Genomic DNA, 24,914 nt, shown 5'->3' on the forward strand with positions numbered 1-24,914 from the left:
AAATTTATTCTAGCTATTGTATATAGGCCTCCAGGGCACCACACAGATTTTATTAAAGATTTTGGTGGGTTCTTATCAGAACTAGTACTGGCCGCAGATAGAGTCCTTGTCGTCGGTGACTTTAATATCCATGTAGACAATGATACAGATGCCTTGGGACTGGCTTTCAAAGACACTCTTAACTCCATGGGCGTTAGTCAACATGTGTCAGGACCCACTCACCTTCGTAATCATACTTTAGATTTAATACTTTCTTATGGTATAAATGTGGACGATGTTAAAATCGTTCAGCAGAGTGAAGATATTTTGGATCATTATCTGATATTATGTTTGCTTCAATGGCCTACGGCTGCAAATCAAACTCCTTGTTACAAATATGGTAGAACGATTACTTCAACTACCAAAGATGCGTTTCTCGATAATCTGCCTGAATTGTCTAAAAGATTTAGCATGAGTAATAACGTTGACGATTTTGACACTACTATTGAAAATTTTAACTCTACTTTCTCGGAAATATTAGACACAGTTGCTCCTCTGCGTTTAAAGAAAATTAAAAATAGCAGCCCAACACCGTGGTATAATGAACACACTCAGACTCTAAAAAAAGCATCCCGTAAAATGGAGCGCAACTTTAAGAAAACGAATTTAGAGGTATTTCGTATAGCATGGAAGGATAGTACTCGAAATTACAGGAATGCAATAAAAACGTCTAGATCCGCCTACTTTTCAACACTAATAGAGGAAAACCATCACAACCCTAGGTTCTTATTTAACACCGTGGCTAAATTAACAAAAAATAAGTCGTCATCGACGTCAGATTCTGATTATCAGCATAACAGTGATGAATTTATGAACTACTTCACGAGTAAAATCCAAGATATAAGAGAAAAAATTATAACAATGCAACCTGTAGTGAAATCCACTGAACAAACTAACTACAGCACCCCTAAGGAGAAATTGCAATTATTTTCTACAGTAGATCACGATGAACTGTCTAAAATCATTAGATCATCTAAATCATCAACATGCATGCTAGACCCTATACCTACAAAACTACTGAAAGAAATGCTCCCAGAAATTATAGATCCTCTTCTTAGTATTATTAACTCATCTCTGACATTAGGACTATGTGCCTAAAGCATTAAAGGTGGCTGTTATAAGGCCTTTTTTAAAAAAAACCAAACTCGACCCTAAAGAACTAGGGAATTACAGGCCTATATCGAATTTACCTTTTATATCTAAAGTTCTGGAAAAAGTAGTTTCAACTCAATTATGCTCCTTCCTCCAAAGGAATGACATTAATGATGAATTCCAGTCTGGATTTCGAGCATGTCACAGTACAGAGACTGCTTTGATCAGAGTTACAAATGATCTGCTTTTAGCGTCTGACCGTGGCTGTATTTCGTTATTGGTGCTGCTAGACCTCAGTGCTGCATTTGACACCATTGACCACAGCATACTTCTACATAGACTCGAAAATTACGTCGGCATTAACGGAATAGCATTGAAATGGTTTAAGTCTTATTTATCCGACCGTTTTCAATTTGTAGCAATAAACAATGAGGTGTCCCGCAAATCACAAGTCCAGTACGGTGTACCACAGGGCTCAGTCTTGGGACCCCTGCTCTTCGCATTATACATGCTACCTCTAGGAGATATAATAAAGCGACACGGAATTAGCTTTCACTGTTATGCTGATGATACTCAACTTTATATTTCCTCGATGCCTCATGAAACCCAGCAGTTTCATCGAATAAAGGATTGCATAGTTGACTTAAAAATGTGGATGAGTAACAATTTTTTACTACTAAACTCGGACAAAACAGAAGTGTTACTTACTGGACCGAAAACTGCTATGCGTAACAACCAAGAATACTGCTTAACTATTGACGGATGCTCCATAAAATCCTCGTCATCAGCTAAGAATCTTGGCGTTGTATTCGACAGTACTCTCTCATTTGAAAGCCATGTCGCAAACACCTGTAAAATTGCATTTTTCCATTTTAAGAATATATCTAAATTACGTCATATGCTGTCACTGTCAGATGCAGAGAAATTAATTCATGCATTCATGACATCAAGACTAGATTACTGTAATGCGCTTCTAGGTGGTTGCCCTGCGGGCCTATTACAAAAACTGCAACTGGTTCAAAACGCGGCAGCTCGAGTTCTTACACGTACAAAAAAGTTTGAGCATATAACCCCGGTTCTGTCAACCTTGCACTGGTTACCTATAAAGCATCGCATTAACTTTAAGATCTTGCTTATTACCTATAAAGCCCTACATGGTCTAGCGCCGCAGTATTTGAATGAACTTCTATTGTATTACAGACCTCCACGTACATTACGCTCTAAGGGGTCCTGTCAGTTGGTAATACCTAGAATTTCAAAATCAAGTGCAGGTGGTAGATCATTTTCTTATCTAGCGCCTAAACTTTGGAATATTCTTCCCTGCACGGTCCGGGAGGCAGACACACTCTGTCAGTTTAAATCTAGACTAAAGACTCATCTTTTTAATCTTGCATACACTACACCTCCATAATATTAATCCTCAGAGGATTTAGGCTGCATTATTTAGATCAACCGGAACCAGGAACACATCCAACAACAAATGATGTACTTGTTGCATCAAAGAGTGCAGAACAGTACTCTACTCTCAGCCAGTCTTGTCTCTTTGTTCCAAGGTTACCGCAGGATGCAGTTCATGCCCAGACCTGATGGCAGAGCTGAGAATGGGAAGCGGTGACCTGACAAGTGCTAAGAGGACAGAGCAGGATAAAGGACGCGACAACTTTGTTTTTCCTACAACATTTCAAATGCTATTAGATTGTTAATGATAATCTTTAATCCTTAATTTTTATATTTTTACTAAGCCTTGTTGTGCAAGCACTGTTGAGCTTGTGCAGAGGCAGCAGCTTTTGCCAGAGGGGAACTGGAATCCCCTGGTTGGGCCTGGGTTCCCCTGAGGTTTTTTTTCTCGATGGGAGTTTTGGGTTCCTCACCACCGTTTGCATATTGTTTTGCACTATCTGCCTGGCCGGGGGGGGCTGCTTTAGAACTCATACTTGTATTAAATGTGTCTCATGTACAGCTGCTTTGTAACAATGAAAATTGTAAAAAGCGCTATATAAATAAAGTTGAGTTGAGTTGAGTTGAGTTGGTTACAACTCCGGGCCGCAAATGGCCTCTCAATTCCCTATATTGGCTATTTGGAGCTCGATGTACAGCTTTGTGGGCGAGTAGTCTTGGGTTGCGGAGTGCTGGTGGTCAGAGATCCCCCGGGTGGGTTGTCTGCTCGGGTTCCCGGTGTTCTAGGTATGAACATCCTGAGCCGCTGCTACCGGGAGCTCTTTGGCCAGCATGGCACGAGTCTCTTTGATTTGCCAGTCGTGTCACAGGCCCCTATTTCGGTTTTCCAGGCCTTACAGCATTGCCATCATATTGAGGTCCAGCCGGTCTCAGATCGGGGGGGTCAGGTCAAGGTGCGTGGACGTCGGGCGTGTCGCATCCCAGGGGGCACCATGAAACTGGTTGCCGTAACATGCTCTGCACAGTACTCAAGTGGTACAGTTCTGTTTGAGCCATCAGATTCTGGTCTTCCAGCAGGTTTGTTGGCGTCTCCTGCATTAGTCCAGGTGGACAATGGTACGGCCTATGTCCCTGTTGTTAATGTGGGCACTGGGGATGTCGTGATATATGCTAGCACGGTTGTAGGTACTCTCAACCACGGTTATATTGTTAGCTTGCCCTCAGAGGTTACTGAAGTTCAGGAGGTTTCAGCTAGGGTGAGTACACAAGTGGCGCAGGCTTCACCGTCTGTACAAGAGCAGATCAGGGCAATAGATTTGTCTATGTTATCAGTAGAGGAACAATGTAAGGTGAGGGCTCTACTTGAAGACTATTCATCTGTGTTTTCCATACATGATGGGGATTTGGGTTGTACCAATCTCATCTCCCATGACATTCCTTTGTTAGATGAGATCCCCGTGCGGCAGCGGTATAGGCGCATCCCACCGTCTGAGTACGAGGTAGTGAAGGCACACATTAACCAACTTCTTGAGGCCCAAGTAATTAGAGAGAGCTGCAGCCCATATGCTTCACCCATTGTCTTGGTTAAGAAGAAGGACGGTAGTCTGCGCATGTGTGTAGACTACCGTCAGTTAAATTCTAAGACCAGGAAGGATGCTTTTCCTTTACCCCGCATTGAGGAGACGTTGGACTCACTGACGGGGGCACGTTGGTTTTCTACCATGGACCTTGCCAGCGGGTACAATCAGGTCCCTGTGAGTGAGGCAGATAGGCCCAAGACTGCTTTTTGTACTCCATTTGGGCTCTTCGAATGGAACAGGATGCCGTTTGGGCTGTGCAATGCCCCCGGCACCTTCCAAAGATTAATGGAAAGGTTGTTTGGAGACCAACAGTGCCAGTCTCTTCTCTTGTACCTGGATGACATTGTTGTGTTTTCCTCCTCAGTTGACCAACATCTAGCTCGGATGGAGGTGGTTTTAAGCCGGTTACTGAGGGAAGGGCTGAAGGCCAAATTGTCCAAGTGTGCCTTCTTTAAACGTGAAGTGCAGTTATTGGGTCACGTGATCTCAGCAGAAGGGGTCTCCACAGACCCAGGTAAGATTGAGGCGGTTTCTCAGTGGCCTCAGCCAATTAGTGTTGCAAGGTTGCGGTCATTCTTGGGGTTTGCTAGCTATTACCGTCGTTTTGTGGAGGGGTTTGCGAGGCTGGCTGCTCCCCTCCACAGGTTGGTGGCAGAGCTAGCAACCCCAAAGCGGTCAAAGTATGCATCCCGGGAGTTTGTAGAAGCCTGGACTATGGAGTGTCAGAGTAGCTTTGAACAATTAAAGGGTAAACTTACCTCAGCCCCCGTGCTCGCTAATGCCGACTTCTCCCTCCCTTTTATTTTGGAGGTGGATGCCAGTCATGGGGGGCTAGGGGCAGTCCTCTCACAAGAACAGCAAGGTAAGGTGCGTCCCATAGCTTATGGTAGTCGAGGTCTGAGGCCCACTGAGCGCAATACATCTAACTACAGTTCTATGAAACTTGAGTTTCTTGCGCTGAAGTGGGCCATGACGGAAAAGTTTCGGGAGTACTTACTGGGACATAAGTGTGTGGTTTACACGGATAATAACCCTCTTAGCTACCTGACCTCAGCCAAGTTGGGGGCCATGGAACAGCGGTGGGCTGCCCAGTTGGCAGCCTTTGACTTTGAGCTTAAATATAGATCGGGTAAGAGCAACCGCAATGCTGATGCCTTGTCCCGCCAAAATCTTCCTGTAGTGGAGGAAGTTCAAGAGTTGTACCCAGGTACAGCTATTCCAGTTGCGTTGCGCCAAGCTACCGAAGGTGGATTGGTGACTCAGGTAAACCAAATTGTGTCCTTTCCTGGTTGTTCCATCAGTGATATTTCCCTTCAGCAGCAGGCCGATTCAGTTATCAGAGAGCTGTTGGTGTTTTGGAGGCGAAAATTGCCACCCAGTTCTGAGGAACGGAAGAGACTGTCTAGGTCTGCTGTGATCTTGCTCCGGCAGTAGGATCGCCTGGTGGAAAAGGAGCAGGTGCTTTATCGTCGGGTGTTTCGCCCAGATGGTGGAGAGGAGGTCCTCCAAGTGTTATTGCCGACAGCCTTGAAGTCAGAAGTGTTGAAACAATTGCATCAACCTCATGGGCACCAGGGAGTAGAGCGCACTACTCAGTTGGTGTGGCAGCGATGTTACTGGCCGGGGATGTCCTCGGACATTGCTCGCTGGTGCCATGAGTGTGAGCGGTGTCAGTGTGCCAAGGGTGTCCAGTCCGCTCCTGTTGGCTTCATGGGGCATTTGTTGGCTGCAAGGCCAAATGAGATCCTAGCTTTGGATTTCACAGTATTGGAGCCTTCGAACTCTGGTCTCGAGGATGTGTTAGTCATGACCGATATCTTCACTAAGTACACCCAGGCTGTACCCACTAAGAATCAACGAGCTGAAACGGTGGCCCAGGTCTTGGTGGTCGAGTGGTTCTCTAAATTGGGGGTGCCTGGTCGTATCCATTCGGACCAAGGCCGAAACTTTGAGTCAGCCCTTATTCAGCAGCTGTGTCATTTGTACGGTATTGAAAAGTCACGTACCACCCCATACCACCCTGCTGGAAACGGCCAGTGCGAACGTTTCAACCGAACATTGCACAATCTGTTGCGCACCTTGCCAGTATCAAAGAAGGGTGATTGGCCATCTTGTCTTCCCCAGGTGTTGTTTGCTTACAATACGACTCCCCACCAAGCCACAGGGGAATGTCCCTATTTTTTGATGTTTGGACAGGAGCCTAGACTTCCAGTCGACTTTCTGCTTGGTAGGGTTGAAGAGCCGCTGGCAGGTAGTGTTCATCGATGGGTCCTGGAGCATGAGGATCGTTTGCAAGTGGCATTTGAGGGTACTCGTGAACGGTCGGGGGCTGCGGCTGAACGCCGAAAGGTCAGGCATGATTTACAAGTAAGGGCATCACCACTGAAGGAGGGTCAGTTGGTATATCTCCGCGATTATAGCGTGAGAGGTCGACATAAAATCCACGACCTGTGGAGTTCAGTGGTGTACCAGATCTTGAAGGCGCCTAAAGAAGGAGGTGTGGTGTATACAATTGCCCCCACCACAGATTTACGTAAATTAAAGCATGTGCACCGATCTTTGCTAAAGCTTCAGATTGGCAGTTATCCCTCTCCCATCTTGCAGGATGTTCCATTAGTGGAACCTGTGCGGCCTCGGGAAGAGGAGTTAGACGAGGGAGACTTGTTTGTCTTGGTGCCTGATACACCACAGGCTAGTGTTATGCAGACACCTTTGGGTATCACTCAGTCTGTCCCTCGGGGGTCGGTTGAAACCCAGGGAGTAGAAGAAATTTCAGAGGCAGAGGAGAGTGTGCAACCAGTAACGGGCTCCCCTTCAGATTCCGCCGAGACGGACGAGAGTGTGGTGAGGAGAACTGGAAGAACTACTGCTGGGCAGCACTCTAATGTAAACCATCTTCCACGGTCATTGGTGCCAGGTACAGTGTCTAGTGTGGGCAGTATGGCTGTTGCTTGGTTCCGTCCTTGGGACTGACTGTGAGTTGGTTTCTACTTAGTTCACCGTCGGGGCGACGATGCATAAGCTAGGGGTGGATTGTGATAGGGTGAGTGAGGTAAGTGGTTGTGATTGACACATGTTGGCACCAATCAACAGCGAGTGCTGAGTATTTCAGGAAGTGTTTTAGCCTGGGATGCGTCACGCCCGGATCCTCCCCTATTTGTGTGACTGTGGCTTCAGGTATGCGCTGCTGGCAGGTAGCATTCGCTTAAACTTTAATGACAAACACTGATACTTATGATTTTGGGTTGCACCCCAGCCTGTCTGTTTCTATTAGTGTTTCCATCTGTTCCTGTGGACTGTATGATTGCTCTCTTTGTTGGTAAGCGAAAGCTATTTTATGGTTAACGGTTTTGCCGAGGGGTGGGTAATTTTGATTAATGTGCAGTCCCTGTACTTCAGCTTTGCAGCGGGGTATTTGAACGCTGCGTGTCCGGCCTGCGAACTGATAATAAGTTCATCTACTCTCTTAGTGCTCAGTTGGTAAGTCAGTGTGTTTGTTAACGGGGAATTCCAGCGGTGATGTCTAACTATTAGTAATGCTGTTTTGTTTGTTTTTGTCATCCGTATTTGCCGCAGGATCCTCCCTTTGTTTGTCCTGGTGATTATCGTCGTGACTCGTTTGCTCTCTGCTACTGTTGTACAGTTCACCTACACTTCTATTATTACTACCTAAGAAAGACTGCTGCTGCCGTTATGGTTGTTCCTGCGGATTGTTAATTTTCTTTAGATAACTTTGGGTGGATGAATCTTCAGCTCATGTGACCTTTGTTATAGACTGCGGCCTCGTCTGAGCGCCCTTTTCTCTTCTTGTGAACTGTGTGGGTTTGCGCTTGAATACTTGTGTACTGCTGAGCCCTTATTGTAGTGGCTTTTACCCACATAGTTCTGATTGAGTTGAAATTCCACATGACTGGTTTTTGTATGTATTTTCGTTTAAGGTTTGTTTATTTTGTTCTTTTTTTGATTTCCTTTCAGGAGCTGGGGTCCCACTGGTGGAGGATCTTTAGTGGTGGTGGTGGTGCTGCTTTAACGTTTGCCGTGTGACACTTCTTGAAGTGTGTGTGCGTGTGATCTAGTTCACATTGTGGTGTGTAGAAGTGTGCTTTTGGATAACTAGTGCTGGTGATCACTCCGGTGGGTAACCTCAGCCCTGTAAGTTAGTGTTTTGTGTATTTGTCTTTCATGGTCATTGGAGAGAGTGTTGTGAGAGAATAAACCCCATGACCAGGCCATTTCAAATGTCCTTTCTATTTTAAAAATTCAGTGTTTCAATAAACATTTTGTATTTTTGATATCCACGTTTCCCGCCTACCTTAATTTATGAGAATCGGACCTGTGTGACCTAATGATAAAACTTTGGGGTTATTTTATTTCCCGGGTGACCCGGGTGGCGTAGTCGACAAACTCAAATGTTTATTTAACCTGTACCGCTCCCTCCGTCACACACGGGCAGGATGGAAATTAAGTGACTTGATTAAACAATTAGTTACACCTGAGTTTTGTTAGTGGGAATACCTTCTGTCCGAATAAAGAGTGTGGAGTAGCTCTCTTTGAGAGAGGACGTTTTATCTGCCCTCTCAGTTATTTTTCTTTTCTTGACTGTTATGTGTTTTGGTAATCTTCAACATGTCTAGTTTATTTTCCATTATACGAGAAAACCTGTTTCTTTTGTTGCCCCCTAGCTGAGTTAAATTATATTTCCTTTTTGCTTTATACATTTTAATAAATTCAATTTTGTTAAAAACGTATTTATGTTTTCTGACTCCTTCTTTGTTGCGGTTTGAGTAACGAGCTAAGCCGTAACACTGATACTGACATACAATTGCATAGTTGCAATCTTATTTTACTCTTGGTGTACAACACCACAATTACCAAGCAATATGTATATTTATTTTAGACTATGATGGAATCAGGCATCCTTGATTTGGACAATCCTGTACATATGTAAGTTAAATAATTTTACTCAACAGACTCTAAAACCTGTGTGATTTGCATTAAACAAATTAAGTAACCAATGGATGCTGTCCAACAGAAATTGTCTGCAACACACACACCTTCCCCTTCTTCAGAGAGATCTTACCTTAGAACAAAGACTATGGAACACTCATGATATTCGCAAGCAAAAGAACGTTGCAGGTCCATTTGGGAAGCCAGACATTCTGTTCACATCACCGCCACAAGGTATGTATTAATTTGATTAAAGGAATAGTTCACCCAAAAATGAACATTTTGTCATTATCTGCTTACCCTCTAGTTGTTACAATCCTGTAAACATTTTTTGTTATGCTGAAAACAAATGAAGGTATTTTAATGAAAGTTTGTATCCAAGTAATTTTGGGTCACTATTGGCTCCCATACACTGTAAAAAATAAAAAGTTGAGTCAACTTAAAAAAATAAAGAAACCAGCTGCAAAGCATTTTTGAGTTCACTCAACTTCGGTGGTTGAAGTTGTGCCAAATCATTTTTGAAAGTTCAGTGAAGGTGGATAGGGGAGTTAAGTGAATTTTAAAAAACGAGTAGCAACAACTGCATGGGAATGAAGTTCAGTCAACTCAAAATAGCTTTGCAGCTGGTTGCCTTATTTTTTTAAGTTGATTCAGCTTTTTTATCTTTTAATTTATCTTTGAATGATCTTGCATTCAAATTTATAAGCCATGCTGTAAATTGTGTAAACCATGCTGAAGAAATAATACAAAAGACTATCCCATCATTACAGAAATTTTTTATTAACGAGTGGTCACACGGAGGACCCTTAAGTGGCATGCTTTTAAAGTGACATTACAGCACAACATCTTTTTTAAGTGCTGGAGTAACAAATTGCAAGAGCAACAGTTTTAAAGTGCTGTATCAATGAAGACTTCAGAATTCTACAAATTGCAATATGTTTGAGTAATCCAGTTCCACAACTGTAAAATGAGTATTTAAAATACATAACATAAAACTGAAAATATTTCCTCTTTCGACATATGTTTTAACTTAGGAAAAATTAAGTGCTTGCCCTTCTCTGTATTCTTATCCGTGCTATTACATCACAACTTATTTTAAAGTGCTAGAGTAACAAGGTCACGAGGGACAGTCTTAAAAGGCTTCGTAATATGAACAAGATCTAGAATTCAAAACATTTGAACAAATGTGTTTGAGCAATCCAGTTATACAACTGTAAGAATATTTAAGGTTCATTATATGAAAAGATTTTTGACCGATTTGTTTAACTTTTAAACATCGGCTGGAACAACAAGAAGAGCATGGTTCTTGCCGTACGCTTAACGTACCCAGCTATTTAGACATTAAAAGTTTGTTTTTGAAGGACTGGACTCTTGCTGAGCACTGGGGGTCAAGACCAATAAACACCTTTTGAATCACTTCAAAGGTGTATTTAAGTTCTTTAGGACAGTTCATGTTCAAGGCATAAATCAAGCCAAAGAGAAGAGCCATAGCAGTGGGAAGGTCTTGCACATTATCCAGCACGATATGGTCCTCTAGAACCAGAGACAGGCACCTTAGATTTGGGTTTGAGTGGATGGTCGCAACGTCATCTTTAATGATGGTTAAGATCCCCATCTTCATCCCTTTTGTATGGTTTTCTTCTGGCTCTGTGTCCTGCAGAAAAAAGCAGCATAAAACAAGGTCAAAAAACATATTTATTTGAATTATGTAACTGCATTCAGACAGTAAGAGCAAAAAACACAAGGGTAAGCAAATCATTTCATTTGTTGTTAATATTATCTATACTTATTTTCTGGTGTGTTATTTGATATTAATATCACTTGCCTTTTGGTTTTTGCTACATTACTGATTCATCTTATGATTGAGTTTCATGCTGTATTTTTCTTCCACTGGTTGGAGATCAGATGGAATGTCTCCATCTCAATGGCAGTGTTATACAGAAGTAATTGACTATTATCAATCTTAAGAATAAACAATTTGTTTTATGTTTCAGATGAAATCAGAAATCCAAACACTGAACTACTTTATACCATCACTTAGTCTTCTATGTCATGGCAGTTTTTGATTCAAGACAAAGCTGTTACCCCCTGATAGGATCTGGAGATAGATTTGAAGTATAAATGTATGTGCTGATAAATCATCTTACCAGGCAAGTCTTCAGGAAATGTTCAGGCTTTTCCCTCATAAACAAAGGTAGACCTTTGAGAGCTGTAGCCTTTCTGTGAGCAAGAACATCGGAGGTCTGCGAGACAAAGAAAGACAAATATGGAAAAAATTATACACTTAAAACTGTGTTTAGGTTGATTCTAAAATACCCAAGTTACACACAAACAAATCATAAAAGGTTGTCCTTAACGACAGATTTAGGAACACACTCTAAATTACCTGATGATGAAGTTGGTCCAGGAGGGTCTTCAAATCATTTTCATGTGCTCCACCGCGTACCCTATACAACTTGATCAACCGTGGTGCATATTCATCCAGAGGAGAGAAAAATGCACTCTTCAGGTTTATTTGTGTGATTCTGTAAAACTCAGCACATATCTAAAAAAAAAACAATTAACAATAAGAATACAGTAAGTTTACAGTAAGTCCACTCATCTTACAAGGAAAACAAAAAAAACAAATTAATCTTTAAAACTTACTTGATCTACCAAAAACAATGCTGGCCATTGTTTTAGGATATCAGCTACAAGAGGTTCTTCTTCAACTATCTCCTTTCTTCTCAATGAGAATGTCAATTCCATTTTTGAGTCAACAAATGCCATGTTGAGACGTTTCTTCTTTAATTCCTGACATTGGTTGTCAACTCACAACCTTTATAAGGACATTTGACTGTGTCCTTTCTCTTTAAATGGTTTCTTATGTGGTTTAAAAACTGAGATGGCTGACAAACATCTTTAAAATCACATAACTGGCATGTAAAATTGAAGTGCTCTGTCACTGCACCGGTCTGTTTGTGTTCTCTTGTCAAATGGGATTTTAACGCACCTATAGTATTGAAAGTGCAGATACAGTCAGTATACAGGCAAGGCTGCTGCCAGGATCGCCCTTGATAGTGGTGAAACCTGTAGTGTTTTAGGAGGACCTCTCTGCTACTGTGTGCAAATTTGCAAAGTTTACACTGCATTCCAAATCTAGGAAAAAGGAAAAAAATATGTTACTTTAAAATAAATGAAACACTGCAGATTAAATGTTTAAACACACACACAAATATATACGAAATCTCCAAAGACAAAAATCAGTTTCAGTTTTTTTAACATTCATTTATATTTGTTGTGTATTTATACGTTTTTCAAAAGCAAGATGAATAAAAAAATAACGTTTTTACACCGTGTCTACACAGGACGCCACGCCACGTCCGGTGTGGACAACATTTAAAATTATAATGTGTTCTAATGTGTTCTATTGTTTCTTCTCGAGTCGCATCCGGTGAAGACACGGTGTTAGTAGTCACATAAAAAATTACAACATTTTAATTGGATAATGCAGACTTGAGAATGAAGTACTTTAAAACACGCAAAATCATTTGGCTACTACACATAACCGTATGACTAACCTTACACGGTGAATTATATGTGGATTTAAGGCGTTGCGACGTTGTTAATTCCGCTGTTTTCCCTTTTAACTGGATCTTTTCATATAAACGGCCCGATATTGCGCAAACGAGCAACGTGAATTGTTTCCGTTTCCCTTTTTTTAACCTTTATTTTATTTCTCTCATATCCGACATAAATGACAACTTTTGTCAACTGGACTGTGCTGTGGTCGGAATAACGCGACGTCTAATAAAATCCTCACGCTTTCTGTATTAGTTTGATGCCAAAGTGGAAAATAGATAACAAATAAATTTAAACTCGCACCACTCGTTTACTGGAACGAGAATACTACGTAAACAAAATAAAAGTAAGCATGAATGGACGATATTGGCATGTCTACAACACATAATCCACATATCTAACGTTACGTTTTATTGTGTTAAATACCAGCGTATAACCGTATATTTTATGCACATATTATATGTTAGCAGCTGAACTATGCAGATCGCTAACTCGTTGTAAAATATAACTACGTGCATCAGACCGAGTTTTGACTTTAAGACACATATTATTGCACTTTACAATCCATGTGCGCAGTTTAATTTCAATAATAAGCCTAAAAGAAATCTTACCTGAACTAGGCGAAATCCAGTCCTTTCGATGGCGTGGCTGTTAGAGGAAACCCCGCGCAAGATACCGCGAAGAGGTACCACGCATGCGCAGTAATAGGAAGTTTAACGGTCAAACCATGAAATCTAAATGTTACGTTTATTCAACTTACGCACTTACATTCACTGAACAAAGCAGTAATAAACATGGAGATAACTCGTTTTTATGAGTAAACTCAACAATGTTCCCCAAAATTTGTCCACTTAACTTACATTTTTAAACTGAGTTTACAATTTGCAAGTTGGATTTTTTACAGTGTAGTAGGACAAAAGACAAAGTTACATACGTTAATTAAAATATCTTCACTTGTGTTTAGCACAACAAAGAATTTTTACAGGCTTGTAACAACAATGTTCATTTTTTGGTGAACTCTTCCTTTAAAATGCTTGGATGCAAACTGGTAGTTTGTCTAAAAAAAATTCTCTTCGATGTAGGTTTTGGTGATATGCTTTGCACAGTGGATGATGACCTTCTCCAATATGCAGAACAATTTGTGTGTGCTTCAGATGAACCACTGTTGGTTGCAAATGAAGCATTCAAAACAATATCTGGGGCCATTCTTCGAGATACAAGCTTTCCATCATCTCCAGAGGGGTCTCTGGCAGCTTACATCATGTTGGTGGAGAAATTCACATCATGTTAGGAGAAAAGAGACATTCCGATACCATCCACATTTGCAGAAGCAAATAAAATATATGAGTTACTTGCTTATGAGAGCTTGTAGTTAAAATGATCTGGTGTTTAAATTTTAGGTACTTAAAAAATCTGTAGAGATGCTGATATAATACAATATATGAATGAATAAAAGTGACCAAACAAAATATGTAAGATGAAATCTTTACTGAGTATTTGTACATTGTAATTTCTCATCCAAACCACAGAAAATATTTAAACTTTTAACATCAGGAATAAGGAACACCCTGACAGATAAAGAACATTGGCTAACGAGCAAAAGTTTACATACAACCTGCAGAATGTGAAAAATTTTGCACATTTCAGAAAAACAAGAAGGATTTTGAAAATTAAGAATTTATTTGAACAATAATTTGTTTTAATTGGAAACTGCACTGAACAAGCTAGTTCACACAACAGATGTTTACATTTAGTAATCAACAAAAATATGCCAGATTAAAAGTTTCCACACACCTAATTCTAACTACTGTACAATGTTAACTGAACAGTTCTTATGTTTTGTAAGCTCTGACCGAACAAGAAACTCTTCAACAGCTATGACAAATAACTGACATTAACTGTTCAGTTAACATTTTACAGTAGAAAAAATGAGGTGTGTGGAAAATTTTGAACTGGCTTATTTTTGTAAGTTAAGTTATTAAATGTAAATAATAATTGTTTTTTTTTGGTGTTGTTGACTACAAGTAAATATCTGCAACGTTTTCCATTTTCTGCAGGTTATATGTAAACTTTTGACACGATTTTTCTTTACCATTTGTAACCATAACGGCTCTGGAGATCTAGCCCCTCAACAGTTTTTAAGGAGAGAACAACAGATGAAGCTTCAGGTCTTGATGCTGGGTCATAGTGTACCATCATAGATATGAAACTGTATCTTTCACACAGATGTTCCAGAGCGTGTGGTTGTGCATTTTTTGGTCAACAGGCTGCACAACTGCTTCTGGTTTTTTACTGTCCAGGGCTTCAACTTAGTAAAAAGTTCAAGGTATGTTACTCCCAAAGACAAAGTTACATATGTCTGAGCTTCTGGAAGCCTCTTCGAATTCAATTAGACATTCTGGAGCCATGTAAAGAAAAGTACCACCCATTGGTCCTATTTTCCCTCCAGTGAATCTGCTTCCTTGCCGCAATAAAACTGTGCCCCTTATGTTGGCAAGTCCCCAGTCAGTAAGCACAGCCTTTTTGAAGAACTGGTCAATCTGTTTTAAAAAAAGATGGGAAAAAATAAGCAGTTTGGCAAATCTCTTAGGAGATGAAAATTGAAAATCCTGCCATTGTTCACTCACCCCCATGTCATTTAAAACCTTGATGAATTTCTATCATCTGCAAAACACAAAAGAAGATCATTTGATGAATGTATGTAACAGAAAACCGCTGGTCCCCATTCACTTGCATTGGTTTTGTGTCCATTAAATACAAGTCAATGGGGACCATCGGCCTTTGGTACCAACATTCTTCAAAATATCTTCATTTGCAGAAGAAAGTCAAACAGGTTTGAAATGACACGAGGTAATGATGACAGAATTTTCATTTTGGAGTGATGTATCCCTTAAAAACATTTAATAACTTATTTTAACATCCCCATAAGCAGCTGTTAAGCACATTACTTACCAGGATATTGTCAGGCTTCAGATCCTGATGGATGACATTTTTTGAATGAATGAATTCAACAGCCATTGAAATGTCCAGGGCAACAAAATGACTATCGTTTCCTTCAAGCTAAGAAAATAAATTGAAATTACAAAATATTGAATTGAATATTGAATATTGAGTTTTTTATTTGCATCACAAATCTCATGACAGTTAACACGGAGTACATGTTTAAAAAAACTCATAGGAGCTAAGATAAAAACCTTATTGAAGAGTGTAAATGTATGTACTCAATAGCATGTCAAATGCTGGTTAAACCCAATATTCACTAAAAAATGATTGCATGATTACACTTAGTTCTGCGATCTGTAACTTCTTCGAAGACATCCCTGTTTAAACCATAAATTGTGGGTTTCTTTACATGTGTTTAAGTGAAATAACATCCAAATAACAGTTCCCATGTAATGAACACCACCTTGGCACAACTTACTGTTACAATTACTGTTATTAGGCTAACCATTGTATCGTTTTAAACACTTTTTATATACTTGCTTAATAACTAATTTTTGTTCTTTTCAGTTTTAAGGGGCCAACAACTGTGCTATAAATATAAACAAAATCTTACCTTTTTCACAAATGTTACATGCAAAAACAGACTCACCTTAACACAAGCATTGTCACTGTGTAGCACATTATCCAGGGTTGTACCGTGAATGTATTCATTGGCCAGCAAGAACGTGTTTTCAGTGTGGGCTGCTGCCATAAGTCGTACAATATTGGGATGGCTCAATCGCCTAGAAATTGCATACATGTAAAATTGTCATATTATAAATGTATAATAGTCATTTTGCAGGCCTTTACCAGCCTATGCAAAAAAACAAGATAAAAAAATATTGTACATTGCGACGAGAATCTCATGCTGTATGTCCTGATCTTGAAGTCCTGCTATGCCATATGGAATCCTGTTTATGGCAGCGGGGGTTCCCTGAAAAGAACCTCGATATACTTTCCCAAATGTTCCTTCACCCAACATGTTCTGTTCACTGTAATTGATTAGTGATTCGTCCACTAATGGCAGGCGTTGAGAATACACTGTAAGACATCAAATAACGAAGACAAAATCTACATCAACATTTAACCATTTTTGTATTTTTAATCAAGGAATGATTCCAGCTTTAGATTTTTTTTTAACATTGAGTATTACTTGACTAGTTGTATTACTTAAATGATGGTAAAATGGTGAATACATTAGATGACACATAAAACACCTCATTTTGTGGGCAAACACCTTCTTCCATGGGCCTCTCTGGATTAGGAGTTGCAATTTGGATCTCTGGAACTGAGGTCTCCCTTGCACCCTGATCTGGAATTTAAGAAAATATTCAAATGAAAATGATGTCAAACTTACACTTTATACAAAATACTTTGCCTAGCTCTCCTACATACTGTTCTTAGGGTCATGTTTGTCAGGCATCCTATAGAAAGGAATCCATACAACATTTTTCTGAATCCTCAATAGATATATGATAACATATCTACCATATTATTAACTTAGTATCTTCCCTTCCTCTAGAGCTCTGTTTTATTCATCCATACTGAACAGCTTACAGCAGCTTAAATTGAATTATTACAAGACAATATTTAACGTCTATTTATTTATTTTTAATGTAATGTCAGCCAATCATTAATGACCTAAGATGTTCACAATTTAATTTAGGTGCATAAAGAAGTGTTTCAAAAGCCTTTTAGTGTTCCACACTAAAAATAACAGAATGCTACTATGAACAACATGATGACAATGCCTAATTTCTGGGTGCATTATTCCTTTAAGGATTTACCTGTACCTGAATCAGCACTAGCGGATCTTGCACCACCTTGATCTGAATTCGTGGATGTTCCTGTGCCTCCACTCAAAGATCTCTCTGAATCAGCACTTGTGTTTCTCCTAGAACGTTTACCTAAACTTAAGGATTCTCCCTGACCCTCTACCCTATATCTCTCTACACTTTGTTGTAATGATCTTCCTACACATCTAGATCTCTTAGGTTGGAAATCCTATCGTCAAAAAAAAAAACTAAATAAGTATCAGGGCCTAATTAAACATCTTCTTAAGACATTGTTTATAGAGACAATATTGACAAAATTAACCAATTAATGTTGTTTTACCATGTCTGAGTCTTCCATTTCATCATTTCCTTGAAAAAAGGAGCATTTAATAGATATATATATATATTAATTTCAAATCATTAGCAACAATAAAGTAGTATTAGCAAAATGCATAATGTTGTCACTGGAATTGAAAACATACCTAATGCTGAACTGCTTTCACCGAGGCAGATAATATCTGTAGACACAACAAGATATGTTATAAGAACTAAAGGGATCATAACTCAGACATTAAACATCTCCTTTCAAAATCTACAGTACAATACCCATTTCTCTACGTCCAATATAAAATGTTCTCTTCCAGGGAGTTGGAATCTCAGAGACAGATCCATATTCTTGGCAAAACTGCTCCTTTGTCCACCTTGTGCCATCTGAATGGCAAAGAGTAAATGTACTTCCCTCTCTTTCCTTTTCTGTTCAAAATGAATCCTGAGCAATACGTATCAGTTCATCATAATCTTCTGTGCCTGCCACTAGGATCCTTGGGGGGGCTTCTTCAAGAATGACTTTTTGATATCTGCCTGGTTTTTTGGATGTTCTTGGTTTCCACTCCATGGGACTCATTTTTATCTTGCAATACAATAGAAATATAAGGTTGGTAACATTCCATAAAGCTTACACTAATCATGTTAAATAGTTATAACAACACCATAAGCTCTCACCTTTAAGAGGGACTTTTCTTTCCAACGAAGGGGAAACTGACATTTTTTCACCTGGGGTTTTATTAAATGTTTTGCCTTGGTAAATACTTGTGCTGCATCTGAATAAAGAGATTGGTTAATATTTCCTACCGTACAGTAACACACAGTAACAGCACCCTGAAATAAAGGAACTGGCAACTGAGCAACAAAACAAACATTTTTATGATGCATTAATTTCATTTAATTGTCCTTACCCATAAATGCCTTCTCATTTTTTTCTTTTGTCTCTATAAAATTAGAAGAAAATATTTAAAATACAGAGCAAAAGGAATAGGTCAATAGGTGAATAAAAACTGGAATACCCAATGTTCCTTGACTTCCTTCACTGTGTGCGTCTTCTCCACACAATAAATGTTTTACTCTGGCATCAAAGCCCTTTTGTGTAAGTTCATCTAGAAATAAAATTGAGTGAAAAATCAATTTCAAGCATATTACAACCTGTAGTATGCATCCAGTCACAAGCAAAGCTATTATAATGTAATATTACTGTTTGCATTACATACCATTTTCCAGTTGTTTACGTAATTCATCGTATGCTTTTATCTTATCCATACCTTCAAAGAAAAATAAGTTTGCTCATTTCACTTTGATTAGCAGAACACCAGTTTATAGTTAACTAGTTTATTTTTAACGCTTTCATCAAGTCATAAAGTGTGTTTATAGAATGCCATAACGTATCATAAACATTTTAAGCGATCAAACATTTGTAATTTTTAAGACAATACAAGAAAATCGAATAATGTTTTTAAATTGCAATACCCCTCCAACATTGGATTGTACATAGTTTACAATCCTAGGTTAAAGGCTGTTTACCTCCAATTAAACTCGCTGGAAAATGTCCCAACAAGTTTTATCAATTAATTAGCAAACTCATGGAAATGTGTACCTTTCGCGTGTACCTGTTTGTCTGCCGTAAAAGTGCTGTTTGAAAACGGTTTGCGACAATGACGTCACGCGGTGGCCGTTGCCATTTCTAGAGTTACCTGATGCCTTTTAGTCTGAGGCCGTTTTTCCCGATGCCTTGTTGCACGAGAGCTGATACTTTTTAGTCTGAGGCCGTTTTGCCCGATGCCTTGTTGCACGAGAGCTGATACTTTTTAGTCTGAGGCCGTTTTACCCGATGCCTTGTTGTTCACCGACGCTGTTTTGTTGAGAACTGATGCCGCTTTGTCTGAAGCGCGATGCCGTTCTATCTGATACCGGAGTACTGACGCTGAGGTCTGACGATGTCCTAAAATGTATGCCGTACTGGAGGCCTTTATACAATAGCTAGAATAAATTTAAAAAAATGTTGTCCTTAGTATTAGCTGTTGATACTTGTAGTACCATGACTTCAAAATAATTGTATTTAAATTTAGACTTCTGAGAGGTGATAAAAGAATTATTGTAAAGTGCAGTGACACCTCTGCCTCTACCTTTTTAGATTAGATTAGATTAGATTCAACTTTATTGTCATTACACACATACAAGTACAGTGTAACGAAATGTAGTTTAGGTCTAACCAGAAGTGCAATTAGCAAGTGCAGATATACAGTGTGAATAAATACAGAATACAATATTAGGAAAATAATTTACGATGGGCATGTACTATAAAAATATGACAATCGGTATGTACTATGAACAATATATACAGAAGGCTATATACTGTGAACATTAGTGTACAGGAGGTTATGAACAGATAACAATATAGACTATACAATAGTGCAAGTGACTTGAGTGTGCATTAATTACAGACATTAGCTATTAAAGTTACAGTGCAGTAGATGAGTTAATGTGGTTATTAAAGGTACGGTGCAATACATGAGTAGATGCAGATATACAGTTACAGTGCAGTAGATGAGTTAGTGCAGATATTGAAGCTATAGTGCAATAGATGAGTAGATGCAGTTAGTTATGCGATAGATGCAATGCAATAGATGAGTTAGAGTGCAGTAGCTGAGTTAGTGCAGTTATTGAAGTTACAGTGCAGTAGCTGAGTTAGTGCAGTTATTGAAGTTACAGTGCAGTAGATGAGTTAATGCCGTTATTAAAGTTACAGTGCAGTAGATGAGTTAATGCCGTTATTAAAGTTACAGTGCAGTAGATGAGGTAATGCAGTTCTGAAAGTAACAGTGCAGTAGATGAGTTAATGCAGTTATGAGAGTAGTCCATTAGTGCAAATGAGCATTCAGTGTAATATTCCTGGTGTGCAAGTGAGCAGAATAGAGTGCAAATGATGCTGAGTGTGTGTAAACAGTCCGGTAGAGCAGATACATGAAGTACTGGTGTGTACAGTTCAGTCATGCATGGCAGCCCTGTAGTGCAATGTAAACATTGTAATAGCAGCATTAAAGTTAAAGTTATGAGAGGTAGTGAAATCAGTGGGGAGCAGAGTTCAGTAATGAAACAGTTCTGGGAAAAAAGCTGTTTCCTAGTCTGCTGGTTCTTGTCCGGAGGCACCTGAAGCGCCTACCGGAAGGCAGGAGAGTAAACAGTCTATGAGCGGGGTGAGAGGAGTCCTTGAGAATGCTGCGAGCTCGACGCAGACAGCGTTTCTTCTGGATGTCCTCAATGGAAGGGAGTGTAGTTCCTGTGATGCGCTGGGCTGTTTTCACCACCCGCTGCAGTGCCTTGCGCTCAGCAACAGAACAGTTCCCGTACCAGACTGTGACGCAGTTGGTCAGGATGCTCTCTATCGTGCAGCGATAGAAGTTCACCAGGATAGTTGAAGACAGTTGGTTCTTCTTCAGTGTCCTCAGAAAGAAGAGACGCTGGTGAGCCTTCTTGACCAGGCATGAGGTGTTGGTGGTCCAGGACAGGTCCTCCGAAATGTGGGTCCCCAGGAACTTAAAACTGGAAACACGTTCAACAGCCGTCCCGTTAATGTGGATGGGGTCGTGTGTGCCTCCTTTCGCCTTCCTGAAGTCCACGATGATCTCCTTTGTCTTGGAGGTGTTAAGGAGCAGGTTGTTGTTTGAGCACCATGTGGCCAGGTGCCGTACCTCCTCCCTGTAAGCAGTCTCATCGTTGTTGCTGATGAGACCAATAACTGTTGTATCGTCTGCAAACTTGATGAAGGAGTTAGTTCCATTCACAGGCCTGCAGTCGAGTGTGAAAAGGGAGTAGAGAAAGGGGCTCAGTACGCAGCCCTGTGGTACACCAGTGTTGAGGGTGGTTGTGGTGGAGCAGATGTTGCCTAACCTAACAAGCTGAGGCCTGTTCGTCAGGAAATCCATAATCCAGTTGCAGGTTGAATTGTTAATGCCTAGGTTTCCAAGTTTGATGATTAGCTTGGAAGGGATGACGGTATTGAAAGCAGAGCTGAAGTCTACAAACAGCATGCGTGCATAAGTGTCCTTATTGTCCAGATGTGTGAGCACGGAGTGCAGTGCCATGGACACTGCATCATCTGTGCTCCTATTGCTACGGTAGGCAAATTGGTATGGGTCCAGTGTGGATGGTAGAGAGTCTTTTAGGTGTGACAGGACCAGCCGCTCGAAGCACTTCATAACAATAGGTGTGAGTGCTACAGGGCGGTAGTCGTTCAGGCATGTCGGGCTGGAATGTTTTGGAATGGGCACAATGGAGGTGGATTTGAAACAATTCAATTCAATTCAAGTTTATTTATATAGCGCTTTTCACAATGTGTATTGTTTCAAAGCAGCTTCACAAGGGGAAACAGGAAAAACAGAAAAGTTAAAACACAGCACAGTGCATGGTATTTATACAACGAGTAAGTTCATTCTAATAAATAACATCTAATTTCTATATAAATAAATAAATAAATGAATGAATGCAGTCTCCCGGTGAGCAGGCCAACACTGCCCTGCTGGAACCACTGCTTGGGCGAGGGACAGGTTGAAGATGTCCGTGAAGACCCCAGCGAGCTGCTCCGCACATGCCCTGAGTACGCGACCAGGGCTGCCATCAGGGCCAGAAGCCTTGCGCGCGTTTATCCGGCTTAGTGCAGTGAAAACATCTGTGGAATTTAGTGTGATGATTGGGTGGTCGGTGGAAGGTGTGAGCCTGGTGGCGGGTTCCTTATTGTCTCTCTTAAAGCGTGCATAAAAGTCATTAAGCTCGTTCAGAAAGGCAGCATCTGTGGCTATGGGGATGGAGTGGTTGGGTTTATAGTCACTAATGGCCTGGATGCCCTGCCACATGCGTCGAGGGTCAGAATTGGTAAAATGCTCCTCTAGCTTTAACTTGTAGCAGTGCTTGGCCTTTTTGATGCCCCTCTTCAGATTTGCCCTGGAAGTACTATAGGCATGTCCATCACCTGATCGGAAGGTGGTGTTGCGTGCTTTCAACAGAAGGCGCACTTCCTTGTTCATCCATGGCTTCTGATTAGGGTATATGGTGATCTGCTTTTGAGTTGTGACACTATCAATGGTGGTATTGATGTAGTCCAATACAGAGGAGGTGTAGCTGTCTATATCCGTGTGAGAGCCACTGGTGGCATGAGAAGCAAACATACTCCAGTCTGTTTGTAGAAACCTTTCCTGGAGTGTGAAGTCTGCCCCCGCAGGCCACACCTTGATGGTCTTCACTGATGGCTTCACACGATTAATGAGAGGTGAATACTTGGGGTTGAGGAACAAAGAAAGGTGATCAGATTGACCCAGGTTGGGGAGGGGTGTCGCGGCGTAAGCTTCAGCCATGTTTGTATAGACATGATCCAAAGTTTTGTTTCCTCTTGTGTGGCAGGAAACATGCTGGTGGAATTTAGGGAGCACTGTCTTTAAGTTTGAGTGATTAAAATCTCCCGCAACAATAAATGCAGCCTCCGGGTGAGCAGTCTGTTGTTTACTGATGGCTGCATGAAGTTCTTTCATAGCAAGCTTGGCATCAGCATCCGGTGGAATGTAAGCTGCCGTTATAATGGTTGACGTGAATTCCAGTGGCAGATAAAACGGTCTACATTTAACCATGAGAAACTCAAGGTTAGCCGAGCAGTGTCTCTGGACAATAAAAGAGTTCGTGCACCAAGCTTTATTGACATAAATGCACAGTCCACCTCCTCTTGTCTTACCGGATTCCTCTGCCGTTCTATCCGCCCGGTGTGTGTTGTAGCCCGCTAACTCAATAGCGTTGTCCGGTATGCCGCTGTGTAGCCATGTTTCCATGAAGATTATGACATGCCTAAGATGAGCCTTAGATGAGGCTCGTGTTTATAGTAATAATCTTGAGGAACGGATTTATTTAGAGTAATATAATCATCTGGCTTTAGCCATGTTTATGTCAAACAGAGCATGTCTATTTTATGATCGGTTATCAGATCATTAACAAAAAGTGCTTTATTTGAGAGAGATCTAATATTAAGCAATCCGAGTCATAATTATTGAAGTCTACTCAAGCACAAAGCTGATTCAAATCCAGTACATAGTTTAAACCGTGTCAGATCATGTTCTGTCTATCATGCACGGTTTAGAAAGGGTGTTTACGGTGGCTTAGTGGTTAGCACGTTCGCCTCACACCTCCAGGGTTGGGGGTTCGATTCCCGCTTCCGACTTGTGTGTGTGGAGTTTGCATGTTCTCCCCGTGCCTCGGGGGTTTCCTCCGGGTACTCCGGTTTCCTCCCCTGGTGTCATGGGGTTCCTCCCCAGACATGCATGGTAGGTTGATTGGCATCTCTGGAAAAGTTGTCCGTAGGGTGTGAGTGCGTGAGTGAATGAGTGAGTGTGTGTGCCCTGCGATGGGTTGGCACTCCATCCAGGGTGTATCCTGCCTTGATGCCCGATGACTCCTGAGATAGGCGCAGGCTCCCCGTGACCCGAGGTAGTTCGGATAAGCGGTAGAAAATGGAATGGAATGGAAATTCCTAATATGGGGAAATCAATCAGCATTATGAGCAGGTAGCAAGAATCGGCATGTTTAGGGACTCCGGATCATGAGCATGAACTACAAACAACATCACGTGTGAAATAAAACAGGACTTTATTACCTAGACTAGACACATACTAATCTAACATACACACACATACAGTTTAGCATTGGAAGAAGGTTGAAGTTGAAGCAGAGAGAAGAACAGAGCATGGATTTATGGCAGTATATGATAGTGAGATGGTGGCCTAGTGGGTTAAACCACTGAACTGGTAAATCAAAGGTTGCTGGTTCGATCCCAGCAGCCACCACCAGTGTGTCCTTGAGCAAGACACTTTACTCCATGTTGCTCCAGGGGGATTGTCTCTGTAATAAGTGCACTGTAAGTCGCTTTGGATAAAAGCGTCTGCCAAATGACTAAATTAAATTAAATTAAATTAAATTAAATTAAATTAAATTAAATTAAATTAAATTAAATTAAATTAAATTAAATTAAATTAAATTAAATTAAATTAAATTAAATTAAATTAAATTAAATTAAAATTAAATTAAATTAAATTAAATGATATTCAGAAGATCAATAGCCTGAACGAAACATCAGTTTCTTCTTGTACAGCACCTTTGTTAAAAGGATTAATGATGCCTTATGCATCCATTAATAAGACTAAGTTTGATACTTGCATGTCTTGCCCATCAA

At 40.5% G+C, this 24,914-nt stretch overlaps 3 protein-coding genes and 1 long non-coding RNA gene across 4 annotated transcripts in view; 2 read left to right on the forward strand and 2 right to left on the reverse strand.

Moving 5' to 3' along the window:
- Window positions 1–2,783, forward strand: part of LOC130438398 (uncharacterized) — a 34,940-nt gene extending 32,157 nt beyond the window's left edge. The window contains exon 2 of the mRNA XM_056770301.1: window positions 1,148–2,783. Coding sequence (XP_056626279.1) covers window positions 1,640–2,542 — 903 coding nt within the window. The 5' untranslated portion in view covers window positions 1,148–1,639 and the 3' untranslated portion in view covers window positions 2,543–2,783. The remainder of the gene's footprint in view (window positions 1–1,147) is intronic.
- Window positions 2,784–3,317: 534 nt separating this feature from the next.
- On the forward strand, window positions 3,318–7,082 carry LOC130437715 (retrovirus-related Pol polyprotein from transposon opus). Its single transcript, XM_056769212.1, is given in 1 exon segment — window positions 3,318–7,082. A coding segment is annotated over 1 exon segment (3,765 nt).
- Window positions 7,083–9,929: 2,847 nt separating this feature from the next.
- Window positions 9,930–11,804, reverse strand: LOC130437716 (uncharacterized). The gene is made up of 4 exons (XM_056769213.1): window positions 11,703–11,804; window positions 11,443–11,601; window positions 11,204–11,299; window positions 9,930–10,710 (listed from the first exon to the last, which is right to left on the reverse strand). Exons 1-4 carry the CDS (start codon window positions 11,802–11,804, stop codon window positions 10,387–10,389), a joined length of 681 nt encoding a protein of 226 aa, XP_056625191.1. The 3' UTR covers window positions 9,930–10,386.
- Window positions 11,805–14,123: 2,319 nt separating this feature from the next.
- Window positions 14,124–18,136, reverse strand: LOC130437758 (uncharacterized). Its single transcript, XR_008909228.1, has 8 exons — window positions 17,981–18,136; window positions 17,857–17,892; window positions 17,715–17,743; window positions 16,817–16,911; window positions 16,448–16,640; window positions 16,210–16,342; window positions 15,570–15,677; window positions 14,124–15,157 (listed from the first exon to the last, which is right to left on the reverse strand). It is a non-coding gene; the product is annotated as an uncharacterized LOC130437758 (long non-coding RNA).
- Between the last annotated feature and the right edge of the window lie 6,778 nt (window positions 18,137–24,914).

This window comes from Triplophysa dalaica, chromosome 16, assembly GCF_015846415.1.
Source record: "Triplophysa dalaica isolate WHDGS20190420 chromosome 16, ASM1584641v1, whole genome shotgun sequence".
Lineage (NCBI taxonomy): Eukaryota > Metazoa > Chordata > Actinopteri > Cypriniformes > Nemacheilidae > Triplophysa > Triplophysa dalaica.